General features: G+C 38.1%; 3 protein-coding genes across 4 annotated transcripts; all 3 read right to left on the reverse strand.

Moving 5' to 3' along the window:
- Positions 1 to 98: 98 nt before the first annotated feature.
- Positions 99 to 2,516, reverse strand: cldn15a (claudin 15a). The gene is made up of 5 exons (XM_042070125.1): positions 2,040 to 2,516; positions 1,665 to 1,829; positions 1,449 to 1,530; positions 1,168 to 1,275; positions 99 to 928 (listed from the first exon to the last, which is right to left on the reverse strand). Exons 1-5 carry the CDS (start codon positions 2,254 to 2,256, stop codon positions 832 to 834), a joined length of 669 nt encoding a protein of 222 aa, XP_041926059.1. The 5' UTR covers positions 2,257 to 2,516; the 3' UTR covers positions 99 to 831.
- A 2,758-nt stretch (positions 2,517 to 5,274) lies between these two features.
- Positions 5,275 to 7,916, reverse strand: fis1 (fission, mitochondrial 1). The gene is made up of 5 exons (XM_042070938.1): positions 7,837 to 7,916; positions 7,257 to 7,389; positions 6,973 to 7,049; positions 6,753 to 6,858; positions 5,275 to 5,931 (listed from the first exon to the last, which is right to left on the reverse strand). Exons 1-5 carry the CDS (start codon positions 7,879 to 7,881, stop codon positions 5,828 to 5,830), a joined length of 465 nt encoding a protein of 154 aa, XP_041926872.1. The 5' UTR covers positions 7,882 to 7,916; the 3' UTR covers positions 5,275 to 5,827.
- A 132-nt stretch (positions 7,917 to 8,048) lies between these two features.
- zgc:103586 lies at positions 8,049 to 12,575 on the reverse strand. Of its 2 annotated transcripts, none has more exons than XM_042071046.1 (5): positions 12,323 to 12,575; positions 11,739 to 11,843; positions 11,357 to 11,468; positions 10,665 to 10,722; positions 8,049 to 8,698 (listed from the first exon to the last, which is right to left on the reverse strand). In XM_042071046.1, the coding sequence occupies exons 1-5, from the start codon at positions 12,327 to 12,329 to the stop codon at positions 8,570 to 8,572; spliced, it is 411 nt and encodes a 136-aa protein (XP_041926980.1). In that variant the 5' UTR covers positions 12,330 to 12,575; the 3' UTR covers positions 8,049 to 8,569. The 2 variants fall into 2 exon arrangements, with proteins under 2 accessions (XP_041926980.1, XP_041926979.1); XM_042071045.1 differs by having other exon boundaries at positions 11,739 to 11,849; positions 12,323 to 12,572.
- Between the last annotated feature and the right edge of the window lie 1,163 nt (positions 12,576 to 13,738).

Here is a 13,738-nt window from a genome sequence, read left to right on the forward strand (position 1 = left end):
AACTTTCTCGACTTGGCAATAGCCTACCTGAAAGTTAGCCTATGTCAAGATCAAGACAGTGGGTAGGCAAAAAAAAAGAAAGAGAAAAAAACATAAGGCCCTTTTCAGAGGCTTTTTTATTTGGGTTCATAAACAAAAAACAACAGATATAAATAGCAAAAAGAAAATGATCTATAATGTAATTATTGCCTATTTAACCTGATCAAACCAAGAAGTAGGCCTAATCAATGAATCCATTCATTTTGACCTTGATTCATAGAAATTAAAAAGTAGATTTCCAAGTGTCAACACATTTTCTAATCAACACTTAACTGCTTCACTTATAAAAATGGTTTGTGCCTGCTTTTGCATTCAAAAAAACGTCTCATGACAAGATATAAAAATCATATTGTACACTATATACATGCATCACATCAAAACCTATGTTGTAGGATATATCTGTGGCCTACAGAACAATGAGACGTGTGTTTGACTGGTATCCATTTGTTGATAAAAAAAAAAACTTGAATCTTCAATGCCTCGGTTTGTCTTGATAACACAATAACTGCCAAGTTACTGTCATGTAGCCTACAACACTACAACTCATTTGTCACAAAAAATCTAATTTGAATAAGATACAACAAAGAGGTGTGTGTAAAATAAACTTTTGCACAGCATAACTGATACATGTATTTTAAAAAAAAAATGAAATTCAACAGAAAATGGACATAGAAATAGCAGAGAAATATTTAAGCACTTCAAATAATGCAAGTTATGTGCAATACATATTTGTCCCATGCCTGATTGTAATAGATGAACACTATGTTGGACCTGGTACGGAAATTATCATTCTCAAACATATGCATTTCGATCATATGTGCTACCAACCACCCCCCTGGAGTTTGCTGCTACAGAGTACACTGTTCTGCCAGTTGGGTTGTAGTATGGCCTAGGACACAAACACAAAATGTACATTCTTTTTTATTATATAATTATTCAATTATATGTAATTTAATGTAAACTGTAAAATGTACAAAAATGTCATCATAAACCAGTTACTCTAATAAGGACACACACACACACACACACACACACACACACACACACACACACACACACACACACACACACACGCAGAGTGAGCCCAAATTACTTAATGACTTAAGGAATCAGCATGGAAAGGCTTACGCTTTTCCTTCTTCGCCAAATTTGCATGCACAAAGAAGAACGGATCCTCCACAGATGGCTAGAATAGCAGAGCACCAACCAATGTACAAGCCCTCTCCAATCTCAAACCTGTAAAATAACACATTATCCTTATTATAGCCTACTCAACACACAAATGTTTAATGAATTTAAATATAATTTAGACAGCCACCGGGTAGGCCTGTTACAACATTGTTGTTTGCTCATCTCAACAGGAGGGGGCAGTATTTGGACATCAATGACAAGCGATAAGAGTCACTCACTTTGTCCCAAGGTATATTGGGTTGAAGAATTCTTGCGTGATGTTGAATGCGTACCATGACACAGAAATCATTGTGCAAATGCCTAAAACAGAATATGAATATACTTTATGTTATAAATGCATTGTGTACATTATAATAAACATGTTCTGGACGACAATACACCTGACAGAATTGTTGCTGAAAATGTCTATAATTAATATAATGAAAAGTAGTTACCCTGAAGCAGGAAAAAGACTCCTCCAATGCCAGCAATCCTGCCTTTGAGGATTAGGTTATCCCCTCCTGCTTTGGAGCATTGCATTCCCACCAAAGTGCAGACCAGCCCAAATGTTCCCATTACCACTGAGCCAATCATCAGTGCACGTGAGGCTTGAATGTAACCTGCCAAACAAATTGCACAGATTACAAAATAAACTGTACAGTAATACAAATGCACTCGCATTGCTTTTTTTCCTGAGTGCCTATAAACACATAAATAAACATAATCATATATATATAGATGTTCCAACTAGCCTGTCCTATAATTTTGATTATCTAATAGGAATGTGCAATTGTAACGAATTACAATTTCAAAATAAAATAAGTATGTACCAGATAGGGCAAGTAAAGACGGAAATTCTCGGCAGTTGTGGACCCCAGTGGAGTCGGTAGCACACGACATCCACAAGTTTTCATAGAGGGTAGAGGTGGTAATAACGGTGCCGTCGATGGTAGAGGTTTTCCAATAACGATTCGGTAGGGCGACTCCAACCATAACCCAACCCAAAAATCCAAGGATTAAAGCAACAACTTCTACTATGGGATCCATGTCTGATTGTCGCCTTAAACTCCAGATCGGATTATTGCATATCCTTTAAAAAAAAACACCTAAAGGTGGATGGTCGTGCTGAATGGGGTATTTTTCTTTCTTTCTTGAAATTGTCTTCGTCTTGCTATTGTATTAGCCCAAAATTTCCGAAGAGGTGCGATAGACCTGTTGTTCTCAGTGAGAAATGTTGGTAGAGATGTTGCAACAGATTAATGTTTTAGTGCGTGCCAGTTTTTCTCCGCCCTTTCCCGTGTGCATTTGTCCCACCTATTGCAGAACTATACCTGAAACGGAACAGGTGTTTATCGGATGTCGAGCGTCACCGAAAGTCCAATGGTCATTATGATGACCTTGATCTCTCATCCACCTCTTTGACAGGTGTGTGTGTGTGTGTGTGTGTGTGCAACCAGAATCAAATGTGGTTAAATTTGCTGGTCATTAATAAATAAAAAAAACACCTTTGTTTATATTATGATGATAGTATGAAGGGGGTGAGGAAATATATGTTACATTATGCATGATATGTCTTATACAAATTGTGAACTTAGAAACAGTCCACCAATGTGAGGGGTAATTCTTTGCCTGAGTATATCATCTTTGCTCCACAATAGGCTACTGTATTTTTTTTTCTTTTCATGATTAAAAGGGATCACATGAAGATCCTGACAACATTCTTGATAACCATTTTAAAGACTATGAAAGTGCACAAAACAACTCTTCAGAACAGACTTGTTCAAAATGGTTTGTCGAACAGCCAATTGCAAAATTAAATTCTGAAAATCTGAAAAAGCTTTTCTGGAAAATATGGACACTTGGAGCCAAACAAACAAACAAACAAACAAACAAAAAAGATATTCTGCATGCAGTTAGATTTTTCAAAAAAGACACATGTTTTCTGAATTAAAGTCCATATTGTCATAAGCATGGTCACAGTTCATCTCATGGGTATATAGCAATTATGGGCTGCTGTGTTTCCATGGAGGTCCGCGGCATAATTATACTTTGTTGGGATTCCAACCTACAATACCCAGCGTGGGACATTCCTATGCGTTTCTAGGTAGCACTCCCTCGCAGACTATGCCAAGTGAGTACACCAATTTGTCAAGTGAAACCTGACAAATTTAACAGAACAAGGAAATAACACTAACATAGGAACAGGCTATGAGATTGATAGACTGTCCTGTCCTTTTTGATTCCACATATAGCCTTGGTCATTCAGAATTGCTTGATATATGAGCTTTTAAACTGAAGCGTAAGACATTTGGAATTTGTACAAACCAGCTTTTACAGTCAAGGTAGAGTTATATCAGTACAAATCAGGTACAGTATTAACCTGTTAATTAACTTGTTTTGTTCAAGTACCCTATACCTGCAGTATGTAATATATGTGCAATGTAAATACTGATAACACTGTGTCCTAATTGCTAGTATTAAAATATATACATGGATTTCTATGGAACGTCACGAAAACATGCGTGCGCAACCAAGAGGTAGAAAGCACCATAGAACAGCATAGAGCAATGCAAAAGAGCAAAATAATAAAATGAGTTTTTGTGCTGAAAACGGCACCAATTCGAAATCACGATGGTTAGAGAATGTTAAATATGTTTAATATCCCTAACGGAATGCATGTCATTGCAAAAAATGACAAAATACGATGTTATATTAATAATCCAAATGAACGTCAAACTTTGAAATATAGTCTGAAATGAGATGTTATTATCATTGAGACAACAGGGGTATACACACAGAAACCAGTGTATAGGTCAGTGTTGTGGTCTGTATCTTTGGATATCCTCTTTGAATTGGCCCAGAGCACAGAGAAGCCAACAACCTTTGATACTGATTTTTTGATAACAATATGGTCCTCTAATATCTTTGCAATTCTGTTCTATTGACTACAGCCATAATAGCAGGCTAATGCATATTTAATTTTCATAACCCATTCTAAATTCACACCATGTGAAAATGATATGGCAATATAGTTTTTCAGTGTACACATGTCAATCACACTTTTAAGAATCTCAACCTCTGTACTGCATGCATAAAGATGGACCTGCCAGACCGTCACATGAAGCCTGCCCCATCATAAACATCTGGCTTTATGGGTCGCTTGTTTACCCAAGCTATTTCGATCTCCTCCCTCATTTACCTGCTGCTCTGTTTCATGGGTTGTTAAACATAGCCGTGACAAGTCACAGCCTTTTAAAATGTTTTTTATGGGGATTTTTAAGAATGACGCACTTTCACTGGCTCTTTCCGTGAAATTTCTTGTAAATGTAGAATTATGTAATAATGTCCATGTGGATTAAGTAAAATGTAACATGAAAGGTGGCAAATGGAATAAGTCATATCCATATTATTATCCATAACAGACTTGAAAACCCATTTATTAGACCGTAAGTTCTCTAACTTGAGGCAATTTAAGATAAAATAGCTAAATTAAATATGTTGAAATTAAATTATATATGTATGCTATTTCATCGTTCACTCTGAAGGTCTCTCTGTTCACACAAACCGTGTTGGGCTTGTTTGACTAGAGTTATGGAGTTAATGAGTGACATTCATGATGAGCAATAAAGGTATATAACAAACGACAAATCCACAAGTCCCTTGTGTTGTAAAGTTCTAATCACGTGCCCCGAAAGAGTCCGTTACAAGACCGATACTATCTGGAACAACCTATCCATCAGAGATTCTGTCTGAAATCAATTAGATGAAAGCAAGCCGTCACCTAATGTAAACAAACTTGAAGATGCTTGAGAAGGAAACATAAGCACATAGCTTGGAAACGGAGGAGGAACGCTCTGCTGTGGGTCGACTCATGTCAACACTAGATAAAGACAGACAATGGACAAATCAGTCAGGGACAAGGGACAGCAAATAGAACTTTGGTCAATAGATGAGAGACCTACTTTAAGAATCTTGGATCGATACACAGAGACCCAATTAAGGTGCTTGAAAACAGGTCATTCAAGGAAGGCAGGAAGGAAGGAAGTGACAAAACAGAAACCGATGAACAAGCTGTAGTTTGGTTTAATGAAGTATGGCATCATCACCACAAGTCAAAACTATTTAGGTGGATTAACACATAAAACACAAAGCCATAACTGAATTGTAAGGTGCTTTACTTTCATAAGCTGTATAGTAAGTTCTCACTGGCCTGCTTCCTTTGTATGCTGTGTAGTACATATACACCTCTCTGCTTCCCTCATTTTGTATGTGAAAAAATAAATACAAAAGTAAAGAAAGAATGGGGAAAATATTTAGAGAAAAAAGTGATGTGTGAAAATAGCACAACTTGTATAAGTGAGTCAAAACACTTAGAGTAAATAATGAAAAAGAAATAAAAAATCCTGAATTGAAGAATCAGTTTATAAGTCGGGCGCATTCAGTGAGTTCAGTAAGTCCTTTTAGCGGCTAGGCATCTCAGCATTATCCTGTTGTGATGTCAGGTCACCTCTTGAATGCTGTGATTGGTTCTGGGAGATAGTGAGGTTAGAAGGAAAGCCGAGGGGTGAATCCATTATGACTTGGCAGTTATTGGGTCCCACTGGTCCCTTCTCTTATCTCAGGACTTGGCCCCTCCTTTTGATACCGCAAGGCCAATTAGGCCCGCCAATCCAGCTACACCGAGGCCAATCCCGCCTACAATTGCCATGCCGACCAAACCATCTTAAGAGGGGGGAAAAAGAGGAAGATATAAGGAGGCACATGTTCAGCACCTTTCAGCCATAAACAGCAATGTTTGCATAAGGATAAACTGAGTTGCAGCAGAGAAAGCCATAAGAGAAGTATAAGGGGAAGGCAGGCTCAAGATAACATAGTGACTTATAGGTACCGGTCTATTTACCTGAAAACACACTTTCTACTTAGTTACTTTCTACCCATAGCCTCACAAAATTCTATCAAAATGAACATCTTACACTGCTCATAAATAAGTCCTACATTTGCACATAATTAAAGGAATTATCTGGAGTAAAATGCACTTTAGATCAATTTATGGATGATTGGGGGTACATACATTGAGTTGACATAAAAATCATGTCATGTAGCGTTTTGTAGCGGCAAAAAGACATGCCCGGGTCACTTCCAGGCTAACGAGTTTTGACTAAAAACGGTAAAATCGAACTTTCTCAAAACACATCCGAATGACATGATTTTGATGTCAACTCAACGTATGTACTCCCAATCATCCGTAAATTGATCTAAAGTGCATTTTACTCCAGATAGTTCCTTTAAGTCCTAAACAGCAATCCACTTACTGATTACCACACAGATACACTGAATGTCTGCTTCCTTAGCACCACAATAGGTTTGTTCTATACACAAGCTCCTTCTTCATGGAAAGGTAGGTGTCAGAAATGTATCAGTAAAGTAACATGAGGGTAGATAACCACTCTGGTGCACAGATATTGACTTACCATGAACTTTACAGTTACATTAGCCATTGTACTATATTTATAGGTTACTAGCATCCCTCTACCCCACCTCACCTTTCTTCAGAGCCTTATCGATAAGTTTCTCCAGTTCAATGGCCTGGTTATTTCCTGGTTCATTTTTCAGCAGAGTCCGGATGTACTTCAGTGCCCTCTCATACTCCTTAGATACATAAAAGGAAGCATGAATAAAGAAAGACAGAAATCAGTCTGAATTTAACACTGGTCATGCAAAGTAGGCTAGCACGTTTTGTACATACACATGAACCACCCTCACCTTGAGTCTATAGTTTGCCACAGCCAGGTAGAACAAAAAGTCCCTCTGGTCATCCTTTGGACTCTTGTGAACAAGCTCTACGACAATCCAGTCACACGAATATGACAGTTGGACACAGCACAATTCATCACCAATTCATTCAAATCCTATGTTAAACAGTAGATTCAATGACACAATTTCAGGGTATATGCCTACAGCTAAATATGGTAGCCTATATAACTAGTACGTTTAAATAACTTGACTACTCTGTTAACTGTAACTCATCACATCTGTGCGTTACTCACCCTCAAGCAGCTGAATTCCTTTCACGATATCGTTAGAGTATTTACTCCGGATCAAACACCAAGCATACTCAAACTGAGTTTCCTTGGAAACAGGTCCTTTCACCAGTTCTGCATTGTATTTCTTTTCAAATTTCTAAAAAAATATGCAAATTGTAAATTGTCAGGGAGAAGGTAGCGCACTGATGTTTAGCCTAAAAAGTTTACCATGATCACGCGCTCTGGCAACCACGATCGTCAACTCTCAACTCATGCTGACAGGCCGTGATGTTAACATAACACACCATTTCATAGCCCAGTTAACTAAGATCGATATCTCAATAATTCATTAGCGTTACAAATAAGAGTAAAACCCCTGGAAGCGTGGTTTTGATTTTGAGGGCCTTTCATGAACATTTGTTTCTAGTTTGTTGACATCATCTCACTACGTGACATGACGATGCTGATCTTTACAAGTTCGCCACAACGTTAGATAGGCTACTCAAACATTAGGAGGTCTAACATTACACAGAGTACATCGTATTCTAAATAATTCACCAGTCTAATCATAACTCACATTAACTTTCTAATTATTGTGATATACCTTCAGATCTTCTGGCGCTACGGTATCTGTCACAACAGCCTCCATGTTCCCGGAAACGTGCGTAATCACGTCCCTGGAAATACCCGTAATCATCTTAATACACACGACTCAGTCTTTACCGTAACTCATCATAACATTGTTTTTCTGTAGTTTATTTATGAATGAATTTATATTGAATGCATTTCGCTTCAATTGAATAAACACTCTAAACGTTTAATTTGTGAATTTATTTCAGCAAATATATAGCATAGCCTACATAGCATCAGGTAGCCTAGGCCTAGTCCTAGGCCTACAAATATGTTTCTTTTTTTTCATGAAACAACATAAGTCTTGGCTGTTGAACAAAAAAAAAACTTGGCCTATCCTAATCAAATAATGTTGCCTATAGTCACATAATGAGAATTATTCCAAACTATAACTACACCTTAGAGGATGTGTGTTGAACATGTGTGTTAAAGGTAAAAGTAGCCCAGTGAAAATGTTCTCTTGATTTTGTCACACTCTTAACCATCAACCAACATTAACCCTGCAAACATCAGTAACAGATAAAGTCATGTGTCACACTAGAACAGGTAGGCTACAGTACAGAATTATATTTGTATATAAAAAAGAAACAACTTGAAATGGCACTTCCATATTTTACAGTGGCCCCATTGAGAAAAGTTCTAACCTATAGTAGGCTAAGGACTTGAAATTATGTACATAACAAATTAATTAAAAGTCTACGTATTTCTCATAGTTTGACAATCATGTCTGCTCTTAAATGAGCTGGTGAAAAGGCAAGGGGTAAAAGCTCTTTCAGGCTGGTCTTTTTGTAAGATCCATCCGGCTTGGTCAGGTAAATGTCCCATTCTGATCCAAACTGTGAAATAGAACACAGAAGGGGAAAAGTGAGCCAAGTGTCATTAACAATGTCATTGAACAGATGATTGACTGACAGTCTGTGACAGATGATTAGGTAATTTCAGTTATTTTGACTTCACAGTCACTTCCGGTTTGGGACAACTCGGTGAAAATAAGCGCATTAGACAACTGAAGCGAATTTAAAAAAAAATTGACACAATATTTGGCCATTCAGTCAGATCATTTCTCTATGAGCAAGCTGGTAGTTTGTGGGGGCACTCACTCAATCTAGCGATCGTTAACTTCAGACTGTAGCATTTTTGCTGTTCTATCTAGCTCATCAGAACAGTTTTTCTAAGTTCAAATACAAACACATGGTTTTGTTTTCAGAGAGTGCAGTCCATAGACTGTAATTTATGTTAAAAAGAAATGACAATACCATGATTTTGAGAATACACATGTGTAACACCAAAGTTCAATTCCTTGTGCTATTGGCTGGAGACTCCACACAGCAGCCAATCAACAATCAAGCCTACTGATGCAAAATGACAAAAAAGGCACAATTGGCTGGAGACAGCCATATAACTCGCCTCGTAATGCAAAAATAAGGTCATTTTCATCATCAATTAGACTTGACACATCCTTCTCATTTTAGGACTCAACTCACCCCAGGGTATAACCAGACTTTGGGGAATCATGAGAATGCAAGTACCATATAAGTTATAAGATGGAATATAAACTAACAACCAGAGAGAGTACAGTAGGGGAGACCGGGGCTGGTTGGAACAGGGGCAGGTTGAAACACTGTTAATATCCAGGCTACTAGAGGGAGCTGCAACAAAATTCCAACACTAAACTGATGGCCTTATTGAGTAGAGTAAACTCACGTATGTAACTGGTCTCCAGGTCATTAACCCTTTAGGTGAGAACAACTTTTTGGTTTTGTAGTGTCAAAACTTAGAATACGCAGCTCCCACTAAATACATCCTAGGGTAATAGTTAGGGATATAAAACAAATATTATTTAGCATTATTATTATTATTATTATTATTTATCATTATAATTGATTGCTAGGGGACTCATCTGTAATTTAAAATGAAGTTTAAAAACCTGAGGTGACTGATATTAGCAGGCTAACAGCATTTGTGCAAAAAAGTTTGACCTAATGTGGGCGGGGCAGGTTGGCACACTGATTTTGGGGTTGGTTAGCACATACATTCCTATGGCTATTTTGTGACAAATCTATAAACTTTGTATTTTACACATAAAAACATCATCAATCTTTATTTTAACATTGTTATTGTAATTACTGAACATAGTTTTACATTAGGAAGCATTTCAGACATTTTTAAACATTTGAAGTAAAAATCGGTAGGGACCAAATTGCTCTTGACGGTGGGCCCTACTGAAGAAAAACACACAGAAAAGAAATCAGCAAAGCCCTACAGGCAGTGATATAGATGAGCACTTTAAACAAAACCAAAAGGGGTCCTGCAAAGGACTATAACATAGGTGTTCCAACCAACCCCGACTACATGTGCCAACCAACCCCGTGCATGGGGCAGGTTGGCACATGTGCACAACACCACTTTAATATATAACTCAAAACAAGGGATCATTTGTTGACATTGAATGTATACATTTTGTAGCTGAGATCCCAAGCTTTCAGTTAATCACAATTTGACCATTTCAATGCATTGTAAGACGGAGAAATATAACCGAGAGTGAAAAGTGTTCCAACCAGCCCCGGTCTCCCCTAATAGACAGATGTTGAATGTCAAAAGTAACTAGAAAATAATAATGCAAGAAAGTAGTCTATGTTTATGCCTTGTCCCGTTCTTAATCATTGTCAAAAACCATCAGCTGCAGAAACACATTGTCACCTGTTACATTGTCAAGCAAGGCTATTTTAAAATCTCTTGTTTATAGTTTTCACATTCAAAATTCCTGTTTCCATTCCTGTTTAATAAAAGACTGATCCTCACCTCCATGAGTACTTGACGGCATGCTCCACACGGACCGACAAAACTGTCTTTAATGTCACTGAGAAAGAAAAAGTTGTACAAAGAATTAGCTCAATGCAATTACAAAATAATTATTACATAATAATCGCATAGTCTCACATGCTTTCATTGTGTCCTTACATGCAATTTTATGTGTAAGGTATATGTTTTCTTTTAGCTCAACAACAGCATGGGGTAATACGGATTGTTGTGTTTTGCTTTGCTCTCCTTGCTGTCACTCTGATTCATATATTTTAAAGCTACACTTTCTTTCTTTCTTTCTTTCTTTGTTCATTGATTACTGATTCATTTATTCATTCATTATCTGAGCCTAGAACTCACGAGTGTCACACATTAATTGAGAGCAGAGGTAATGTTTTCCAAACCCAAAATAATAGCAGAAAAAGGCCATGCCTTCTAGGAATGGAAAACAACCTTAATAAAGGCTTTGCACTTTGATAGAAGTGATGTAACGGTGAACAGATAAATAAAGTTTGTGTGTGTTCAAACAAGCTGTGTGCAGACATGGCAGCTTTCAACCAATCCGATGCTGACCTGTTTTTACATGGCTTGTGTGAAGGCTCATGACTATCATTCACTAGCTGTCAACTTTATAGTTAACTCTCGGGAAATGACAGTGGCAGGTGGTGTCATGACTTGAAAAGCTGTATTACCATGTGACAGCGATGGCGGTGAAACTTCTGTGTCCTTCTGCCACAGCTCTCTGGATAGCTGTCCTCTCTGCACATACTGTGAGGCCGTAGGAAGCATTCTCCACATTGCAACCTGTATAGTGGTATGTGTAATGCACTTCTTTATTTAGAGATCTTTAAATCCTCAATATCTCAATATACACTTCACAAAGGTACAATGGTATGGCAACAGGTTCACAAGGCCAATACACTACCAACAGACAGTTAATAACTTCTAACCTGTCAGAATAAAATAAAAAATAAAAAAATAAAAGTGAAGAAATCCAACATACACGTTTGAATACCTTTAAAAGGATCGTAGTAGTGCGACATTCGGTTGGAGCCTAGTACCTGCACAATTTACCTGTGATAATAGTGCCACCTGACGTCAGGATTGCGGCTCCCACCGGGAACCGGCTGTATGGACAGTACGCCATGTCGCGTGCCTGCAAGCATTTGGAGACGAGCTCTGCAACTTGACCGGCAGCCACCGCAGAGAACACGAGCCATGTGAAAATGAACATACGGATACAGTGTTACACTGCAGAGCAGCCAGCTACAGGTAGATAATGATCTCTTTCCTGTTTAGGTATTGGGTTGTGAAGCGCGGTCATTGAACTGGAAAAAAACAAACAGCATGCAACTATGCTAGTTTTACTTTAGCATTTGCATGTTTAGTAATATTCATGAAAATCAAGCCAACCTAAATAAATGACCTCTTTCAAATGCAGGAATGTCTTCGAATGTGACCTGATTTATTTTGGGAAATATGGTGAGCCGTTACAAGAGCAGTGCATTCCACTGACAACATCCACATCCACTTACTACAAGGTTCTACCACCGGAGTTATTTAGTCTCCAGTATCACTCTGCATGATCAGAAATGTCAAATCTACACAGATACATACATATGCTCGACATAAAATGGAAATGAATCGTATCCACTCACCAGCCATTGTTGTAAGGAAGCAGGCTAATCCGTCAAAGGTTTTGTGTATGAGCGAGTCTCATAAAAATATTGCTGCTTTAACAGTGTCCCAGCTACAGGTCAATACGAATTCAATACTCTTCTTGTAAACAAACGAGGATTACTTTCACCGATTATGAAAGTTCAGGATGACCCAGCGTTGAGAAGCGGCTGCTGTTTGTCCAGTCCAGTTCATGGCATCGTGTTTGCGTCATTAGTCCACGCTGGGCGCTCTTTTTGGTGTGCGCGTGTCAGTCAAAGGAATGCATCCCATTTGACACATGAACATAAACAACAAGTGATACTTTTGAACAGCATAGCATATTTCTCTAACCTTAACAAGGTTTTAAATCCATTTAGCACTCCGTTAATTCAGAGATTTGAAAAAGCATGCCGTTTCTTCATACATTTGACACATCATTCCAGGGGAATGGATGGCCCATTCTGAAGGGTACTCTTACAGGCTAAAAGTTTGAGAGCAAGGTATACACCACACAGCAGCATCAAAACCAGAAGAATGTACAACACAATGACCCAGAAGCCATAGTTGAAGAGTCCTGAGAGACCAGAGGAGTCTTGGATGAGCAGGGGGAGAAACTAAGAAAACCCAGTCACTCTAAACAAATGGAAGTAAGGGGATCAAACACGTCAACATGTAGGATACAGTTTGTCATAAAATATCTCTATGAAGGGAGATGGTGCAGGTGCAGCCACTGATCCTAGTGAAGGGTTTGTTGATATTTGAATTCAACAGCCTTTAATCCCTCTCTGCCGTGTCCCTGAAACCTGTGTTGTTGGAATTGGCTGGACTTGTGAATAGCTTGGCTTCAGGCATTTTGTTTGTTTAGAGAGCTAGGACTGTGAATGACCACCATTTGGACGACACAAGAACAGCAAGGTGATGAGAATGTTGTCGAATTCAGTGAAAGGTTTAATGGATTATACTGTCAACATCAAAATGGTTCTTTAATAGAGTTTAAGACTCATCTAACAAGACCTTGAATTCGTTGAATTAAGATATCTTTAACTTTAACAACGTGTAAAAAAATACTTTCTTTTCTACACTATCTTTCTGCCTTTACACTGGCTCCCTGACCGGCAGAGATAGTCCCAGATAGCAACCACTCACACATGCGCTGACAGGTAAGTCAAGAGAAGATCTGCACCATATGGTTAAGTGTGTTGGTGTTTTTCATACTGCCGGTAACAAGGGTGCCATCAGGATATCATTTACCTTTGTGAAAAGGACTAGCTCAAAGGAGAGAGGGAGTCTCCCAAAATGGCCTTCCTCAGGGCAAGTTAAGAATTGAGAATTGTTGAGAATTGTTCAGTAACTAATGGATCAGAATTTAAACCAATATATGAGAAAAATAAAAACAAAGTTGAAAATAATTCTCT

Source organism: Alosa sapidissima, chromosome 18, assembly GCF_018492685.1.
Source record: "Alosa sapidissima isolate fAloSap1 chromosome 18, fAloSap1.pri, whole genome shotgun sequence".
NCBI lineage: Eukaryota > Metazoa > Chordata > Actinopteri > Clupeiformes > Clupeidae > Alosa > Alosa sapidissima.